Source organism: Belonocnema kinseyi, chromosome 5 (assembly GCF_010883055.1).
Source record: "Belonocnema kinseyi isolate 2016_QV_RU_SX_M_011 chromosome 5, B_treatae_v1, whole genome shotgun sequence".
Taxonomy (NCBI): Eukaryota; Metazoa; Arthropoda; class Insecta; order Hymenoptera; family Cynipidae; genus Belonocnema; species Belonocnema kinseyi.
In genome coordinates this window covers 124,278,520-124,287,433 of record NC_046661.1, presented here as the reverse complement: position 1 = coordinate 124,287,433, position 8,914 = coordinate 124,278,520, and the positions used below count along the sequence as shown (strand labels likewise).

The following is an 8,914-nucleotide window of genomic DNA, read 5'->3' as shown; positions in this document are numbered from 1 at the left end:
CCAAAATCTTTAAATATATTTTTTGTCGAAAAAAGCGTATTTATTTTTTCCTTACATTTACATTTCATGTTTTATAACATTATAAAGGATCTAAAGTTCATAGCTGCTCTCATATTAATAAATGTATGTAATTCTAATTCTTTCCATGCCATAAATTTAAGAAAGCATTATATTTCAGTTTTCAATCCTTTTGAAAACTTTTAAATAGTCGCGGTCTTGCATACCAATACCAAACAGGGCGTCAATGGAACTTCCGGTTTGTCTGTGACAGTTGATACAGGTGTGATTCTCCCGCTCCAAAAGACTTGTTGTCGTTTTAAGAACTGCTAAAAATCCGTCCAAAATGTCGCACAAAGTTGTTTTTGTGTGAAAAAATTGGTGATAAACAACTTATTCATTTTTAAGGCATGAAAAATTTTTGTATGCATAATTTGATGTGGAATCGAGAGCTTTGTTTGTGAAAATCTTCTTGATTTGAAAGTGAGGTTAGGTATTTAAATGGAGAGTGCCGCAGATTCGGGTGTTGGTAGTGAAACGGAACCGTGTTTTGAGACTGAAGTGAATAATGTGGGTGAAAATGGACAAAATGAAGTGGAAATTCATGAGGAAGTGAGAAAATGTGAACGCACTCCGGAGCAAAATGATAGGCAAATTGACAACTCTATTTTCAACACCATCTCTAAAATCGTCAACCCTGCGGCAAAGGTAGGATTTTATTCAATAAGAATATGTTATTCGGCTTATTTATTGTACAGTTTTTACTACTTAATACTTTTTTCGTTATTTTTTTTTAACTATAAGTTTTCACTGAAATCTTTATTTTGGTTTTGTTTGACGTTTAAAACTGGATTGAAAATCTCGAACTTTTTTGCATTTTAATGAATACATTAAAGTAGGTATTTTTATTTATTGTGAGGTATTTAAAAGTGGCTTAATATTAAACATTGGTGCTTATTATTCTTGTGCAGTTCTAATATTTTTTCTATAAAGGTAAGTGAATTTTTCAGTTCTCGCGCTTAAAAGCTGCCGGATTTTTTATTTTTTTATTGTTTTGGCATTTTAGGGCATTTTGAAAACTATAGCAGAGCTATAGAATTTTCAAAATTAAAAAAAAGAAAATGAAAATGAAATTTGTTTAGTGAAACAATGCACGATATGATAAAATGTTAGTCTACGAAAAACATTTCTTTTTGAAAACCCTACAAGCTTATCATAACAAATTTTGTAACTTTCTAGAAAAATCGAAAATTCAAATTTTGACCCTAAAAACATAATTTTTTCTAATCATTTTTTATAGGATGCGTAGTTTTGGTTCCTATCGTCAAAAGCAAAATTTACAAAAAGGAACTTAAATTTATGAAAAAACCAAAGAACGTACGAAAAAAATTGATTGTCAAAAGTTGTTCCCTCAAGAACGATCCACAAATTTCTTAGGAATTAGATTTTGATACGAGGCAGATTTTCTTTCATACGAATTGAGGAATTAATTTCTCATGATTCTTTAAAGATTGAATATCGTTAAGATTTAAAGCCTTTAAAATTTAGTCGCTGTATATTTAAAAAATTTAAATTCAGGTTTTAATTTAATTTTGACGAACAAGATTTTTAAATAATTCTGATTTGAAAAGGCTTTTATAATTCTTTTTATTAAACTTGATAATTTATCATTGCAAATTCAGAAGCTTCAAGTTCTCAAAGTTGTTTTTTTAATTACATCAATTTTAACTTAATTTTGATTTTAAGCCTATTTTATTATTAAATATGAATTAATTACTCCCAAATTGTAAAATATTAAATTTTCGTAGCCTCCATTCAAAATTATTTTTTTCGTTTACTCGAAATTTTCAAATATTCGATTTAAAACTTTAAATTTGACATTGTTTAGTCATCAGCGCTTTAGTTTTTAAATTGGGACACTTTCAAACCATTTTATTATGCAATTAGTCATATATAAATAGTTTAAAAATATCTCTAATCTCAATTAAAATGTTAGAAGTTAGAATCCAGATCTTTTAGGATTGAAAATTGAAAGAAAAAAATGTTTAATTTCAAGCAGCTGTTATTTTGAATTCTCCTATTTCTAAAGATTCAATTAAAACCTATTTAATTTTAAAGTTACAATTTAAATTCAACATTATTTAGTTTTTAAACTTTAAAATTTTAAACTTATAGTGATTATAATTTGATTCAGAGCGAAGTATTTTGTTAGTACTTAATCCTTAATTGTATAATTTCCTGCTTATTAGTTCTGCATTTTTGTTTTCTAATGCGACTATTTCATATATTTTTTATTGATAAATTAAAAATGTTCATTTTTAAGTTTTTAAAATAAGAATTGAAATTACTTTATTTTTTATACTTTCAAAAAGTGTGGAAAATGATAAAGGAAAGGGAATAATACATCAAATGGACAACATTCTTAAAAAAGGGGTAAAAGTTACTTTCTGAGATGCACGAAGTAAGCATTTAAAAACGTTAAGTTGTAATAAATTATAAGCTAAAATTAAAATTTTTCCAAATTTATCCTTTGAAGATTGAACAATTTAAAATTTAAACCCTAAACATATAAACGATTCCAGTATCCGACTCTTAAAAACTGCCTAATTTAATGTCAAAAACTCTAATTTCTTCGATTTGAATAAATTACAGTTTTACTTTTGGAAATTTTTTGAAGTCTTTTTAAATATTCTCTTAAATTTAAGATTTCAAAATAAAAGGCAGGTTAAATTTTCCCACGAATTTTCATACATTTTTATATTATCGTGAAACCTTTCAGCATCTTTAAGAAGCGTCAAAATTTGTATTTCCAAATATTCAAAAATGTACTTTTTTCTAACTTTTTTGAAATGTTTTTAACTTTCTAATTAATTTTGAATCTTTTTGAAACTTCTAAGTGTAACTTATATAAATCGAATGTTTGATTTAACTTTGTAATCTTGCTAATTGAAAATTTTGAATTTGAAATCCTCTACATTCTTTTTCAAAATTTCTGGAAATTATTTTAAAAATTTTGATTTTGTTGTAAATTTTCTCTTGAAATTAATTTTTTAAAATAAAAAATCAGTTTAAATTTCCCCAGGAATTTTAATATATTTAATAATTTTTTAATGTTTTATGAGAATGAAAAAATCTGTACATTAAATTTTTATATGTAAGTAGTGGGAACCTTTCTTCCATTGGTTATTATTATTATTATTATTATTATTGAATATATTATTTATAGATAACTTTACATTTCACATAAGTCTGAAGTTTTCAGACTGTTTATTTTAAACAGGAAAAAGAACCGACAACATCATCTCATCATAAACGCGGTTTCCCGACACCAATAGTTTTTATTTATATAATTTTTATTTATTTGATTGATGAAAGTTGAAATTGTAATGAATGAAAATCAATATTGAGCCCAAAATAAAATAGTTCAATTTTGCAGTTAAAAAAAATTAAATTTATAAATAGATGAATTTTTAACCAAATATTTCAATTTCCAAACAAAGAGATAAATTCTCAACTAAAATTATGAATCTTCAATACAAAAAATGAATTTTCAACAAAATTCATGAATTTTTATAAGAGTACATAGTTAAATAAAAAAATGCGTAACGTTTTCGTAAACATGAAATAGTTAAATATTTAGTTTGAAAAAATTATTTTCAATCAAAAATAAAACGAATTTTCAACCAAATGGACAAATTTGTAACTAAATAGATAAATTTTCAGGAAAAAAAATTGATTTTCAATACAAAATGAGAAACTTTAACAAAATAGATAAATTTTCTATAAGAGAGATGATTTTCCAAGTAAAATCATGAATATTTAAACAAAAAAGAAGAAATTTTACCACAATTCAACTGAATTTTATCAGCGAAAAATTAACAAGATCGCCCTCTTTCACTCTGCTTAAAAACGAACAATTCTGAATTTGAGGGTTATCTTACATCAATAGTGTAGATTTCTATTTTCACGTTATGTGATTAGTATCCTTATCTAATCGCTCATTACCATCCCCGATGATAATGCAAACCTCTTAAACATTAGTTTAACTTGAAGCCAAATATTTGAATTTTCAAACAAAACAAAAACATATTTTCTCTAGAAAATGTGAATATAACATGCATCTGTTCAGAAATTGAAAATCTTGTTCCAAATTAAATGTTTTTGGCTTACAAGTACCAAATTTTGGTGTAAAGGCTAACGTAATCTAAAATCTTTAAAAAATTATGAACTTCTAAAGTGTAATAATTTTATTTGATTGCAACTTCCGGTAAAAAACGCTAACAATCCGAAAAATGTATATAATTATTTAAAAAATTCTCTCTCTTAAATATAATAATTTTTCATTCAAAATACACATTTTCAGTATAACATGTTAACACAACCTAAAATGATTGAAAATTGTGAATCTTGACAATGGCGTTTGTTTAAAATTGTTAATTTCCAGTGAAAAAAAAAACTAAATAGTAATAGTACCTACATTTTGTTTTATATATTAAGCAATTTTCCATTTCTATTTTTGTACAACTATATAAAAATTAAAATGGTCAACTTTTTGGCATGCACACTTGCATATATTTTATTTCTTGTTTTTTCATTTTAAATTTAAAATTGCTCATTTTTCAACAAATACTTTTTTTTATTGAAAAAATAACCTCTGATTTTTTTCAGAATTTCAAGAAAAAGTAAAACATTCAATTCTGACATTTTGCAGATTATTAAAATAATAATTATAGGTCTTCTCTATTATAGTAACCTCTCTATTCAATTTTCTTTAAAACATTGATTTTATATCGAATCACTATTAAATAGACTTTTTCGCCCAAATAGTTTAATTAAACAATTTAATTTCAAGACATTAAATCATCAACAAAATACATTTCTTAATTTGAAGCTTTCAAAGTCAAAGAATTTTTCAATCCTAAATCATTTTTAGTAAGAAGTATGCAATTGCCAAATTTAAAAATTGTTTAATAAATAATACAAATTATATCCCATAAAAATTTACGATTTTAAATATAAAATGTCTTTTAAAGAATGAACAATTTAATAATAATAAAAAACTCGAATACGTTTCAAGTTCGCATTCTCTAGAATCGGAAAATGTTATGGGTTTAAATGCATCATGCATATATGTGTCAAAGTAAATACAATTTTAAGGAAAAAATCTTTTAAATAGTTCAGGGTTTAACATAATTTCTAGTTTCTTCAAAATTGTAAGGCATTCAATGTGAAGTGTTCAAAGTTGAAAAATTCTTAATAGAAGCGTTGAAAAAAATCAAAACAAATTTAGTTGGTGATCGCTCTGTAACTGAGATATCTCAAATTTTAAATGATTGAATTAAGTAGGTTGTATTTTCAAGTTTAAAAATTTAATGTTTGTAAAAAGATACTTTGGCGAGGCCCATAAATGATGTGACGATGTTTTATCAGGATTCTATCGAACGTGACATCACATTTGAAATTATGGTATTAAAAATATTTACTCTGGAGTCTAGATGATAAAAATTATCCCCACAAATATGCCTAACTAACGTTTAATGCCTTGCGCATTTTTTTCGTGATGATTTATTAAAACAAGAGCAATATTTCAAGATAAAATGAAAAACAGAGATGGGTTCCAATTATCACGTGATGTTATTTGAAAGGGAGGGGATGCGCATTGTGTGACTTGGTCTGACGGAGGGGACGGGGATCTAAATATTTTATGTACTTGAAGTTACGAACGTTCATTTGAACGAAAATAAAAAAAATTATTTTTTAATTTTTTTTTGCCTAAATCAATTAGAACGGCAAAAAAATATTCTGTCGGAAAGAATTGTCGAATAAAAAATTTTTTAAGGGGTTACCTACCCTTACACATCACCCATTATTTAGACCTGCCTAATCCAAGTTTGATTGTCGATATTTGAAAATATAAAGACGTCAAAAATTCTCTTTTTTTAATTCAATAATTATAGAGTGGTTGAGAAAGTTCGGAAAGACCCCTAAAAACCACCCTTAACATATCTGCACCAAAAATATTAAAAATGACAATTTTGATTGTCGATATTTGAAGATATAAAAACGTCAAAAATTCTCTTTTTGTATCTCACTAATTATAGAGGGAGTGAGAAAGTTCAGCAAGACCCCTCAAAACCACCCTTAATATATCCGCGCCTAAAATGTTAAAAATAACAATTTTGATTGTCGATATTTGGAAATATAAAAACGTCAAAAATTCTCTTTTTTTGTCTCGCTAATTATAGAGGGAGTAAGAAAGTTCGGCAAGACACTTAAAAACCACCCTTAATATATCCGGGCCTAAAATGTTAAAAATAACAATTTTGATTGTCGATATTTGAAAATATAAAAACGTCAAAAATTATCTTTTTTTGTCTCGCCAATTATAGGGGGAGTGAGAATGTTCGGCAAGACCCCTAAAAACCACCCCTACTATACCCACACCTAAAAGATTAAAAATGACAGGTTTGATTGTCGATATTTGAAAATATAAAAACATAAAAAATTTTCTTTTTCTATCTCACTAATTATAGAGTGGGTAAGAAAGTTCGGCAAGACTCCTAAAAATCACCCTTAATATATCCCCACCTAAAATGTTGAAGATGACAAGTTTGATTGTCGATATTATAAAGTGGGTGAGAATGTTCGGCAAGATCCCTAAAAACCACCTTTAATATATACGCGCCTAAAATTTTAAGAATGACAATTTTGATTGTCGATATTTGAAAATATAAAAACGTCAAAAATTCTCTTTTTTTGTCTCGTCAATGATGATAAAAAAAGATAATTTTTCACGTTTTTATATTTTCAAATATCGACAATCAAAATTGTCATTTTTAACATTTTAGGTGTGGGTATATTAAGGGTGGTTTTTAGGGGTCTTGCCGAACTTTCTCACTCCCTCTATAATTAGTGAGGTAAAAAAAGAAAATTTTTGACGTTTTAATATTTTCAAATATCGACAATCAAAATTGTGTTTGGCATGTTTGAATAATGGGTGATTTGTAAGGGTATTCAACCCCTCAAAAAATAAAAATTTCGAAAACTTCTTCCGATGGAATATCATTTTTTGTCATCCTAAATGATTTAGGCAAAAAAAAATTCGGGAAAAAAAATCTTTAATTTCGTCCATATGAACGTTCGTAACTACAAGTACATAAATATTTTCTAATAAAAAACATTGCGTTATGTATGGACAACGCAATTTAAAGCATTCATTTGCACACTTTCAAATGAAATCAGTCTCGAGGATATGTTTTCTACAATTCAAAAAACAATTAAATATACAGTAAGCATTGCAATAAAGTACAAAAATATAAAAATTGTTACTTTTTGTAAAAAAATGTGTCGTAAATGCGCCCGAGCAAAAAACAATTTTAGTTTCTAGTCGATTTTTTAATATATTTTCTTAATCGTACAAAATTATTAAAACATTCTAATCGAAGTTTCAATATTTTTAATTAGCAAAACTATCAAATTTCAAGAATTAAAAATTAAATATTTTATAGTTTTGGAAATGCGTTTGAATGCGACTAATTATAAATTTGTACTTATTCAAAAGAGTGAGCTGAAAAACTTGAAAAGATGAAGCCCGAGTAATAGGTTTTAAATAACAAAAACGCCAGTTTTTTCGGAGAAGACTGAAAAATCCCGAAAAAAATTCGCAAATTGGGAAATTTACGATTCATAAAATTCGTGACATAAAATTGCCGAATTATAAAATTACCGAATTAAAACTAAAAACATTGTTCCTTTACAATAAATTTTATTTGTTTATTAAAAATAAAATAATCAAAAATAAATTCAAAAGTGCGTGCTCCTCGAAGGAGAAAAATAAACTTCTTCATAAATTTTCTACTAACTTAATAACATTTTCCAAAGCAACTTTGCAGGATTCAGTTTGAAGTTATTTTTCATTTTTCTTAAATACTATCTCCATTAAAAAAATTTTCGTTTAGAAATATATTTTGTTCGCCTATTGTTCTTTTAAATTCAAATAATAATTTGAATAAATTTTAAACATTAAAAAATTTCTTCGATAAAAATACTTGATTATTTTATTTTTGATAAATAAATATTTCGGGCATTTTCTAGTTTTGATATTTTATGGTTCGGATATTTTCTGTCGGGAATTTTCCGAGGGGTCGACCACTGTGATTTTTCGTGTATGAGGAATAGATTCCCTAAAGAATATTCGGGAATATTGAGAATATATCGGAATATTTGGGAATATAAAGAATATGGGAATATGTAAGAATATGAGCGAATATGTAGGAACATGTAGGAATATATAGGAATATGTAAGAATATGAGGAAATATTTAGGAATATGTAGGAATATGAGGGAATGTTTAGGAATATGAGACTATATTTCAGAATATATTTAAATTATGAATATTAAATTACACACACGCACGCACACGCACACAGAGTCAAAAATAATATTAAATTTAATATAGCCATGTGTATGAAAATTAATACATCAAGCATATGAAATCGCCATTAAGAGCGCTTATATTAAATTTCATATACATTCATGTTAATCACTTACAAAAAACATCATATAATTTCATTTTTCACAAATTTAAAATAAGTTTAGCTGTAATTTTCAATTATAAATAATAAAACATAATACCATTTTCCTGTTAACCAAAAATGAAATAAAATGGGATTTCAAGTGTAAATTTCAATAAAGCAAGTAAATAACAGACTTAACCTACAACTAACTGTGTTCGACTTGAATTTTGACCAATTACAGCAAAATTAGGAAACAAAATTTACACGTACATTGCACTTTCATTATAAATAACAATTGAGTCGACGAATTGTAGGTTGTTAATTTAATTGAGAATATTTGACGAGATTTAAAGAAATTAAAGCAGGTTGAGTTTTCACGCTCATTGCTATACTGACCTGTA

General features: G+C 26.1%; 1 protein-coding gene across 1 annotated transcript in view; it reads left to right on the top strand.

The window, feature by feature from the left end:
• The first annotated feature begins 294 nt into the window (after positions 1–294).
• LOC117172399 (serine/threonine-protein kinase greatwall) overlaps positions 295–8,914 on the top strand; it is a 117,265-nt gene continuing 108,645 nt past the window's right edge. The window contains exon 1 of the mRNA XM_033360287.1: positions 295–705. Coding sequence (XP_033216178.1) covers positions 499–705 — 207 coding nt within the window. The 5' untranslated portion in view covers positions 295–498. The remainder of the gene's footprint in view (positions 706–8,914) is intronic.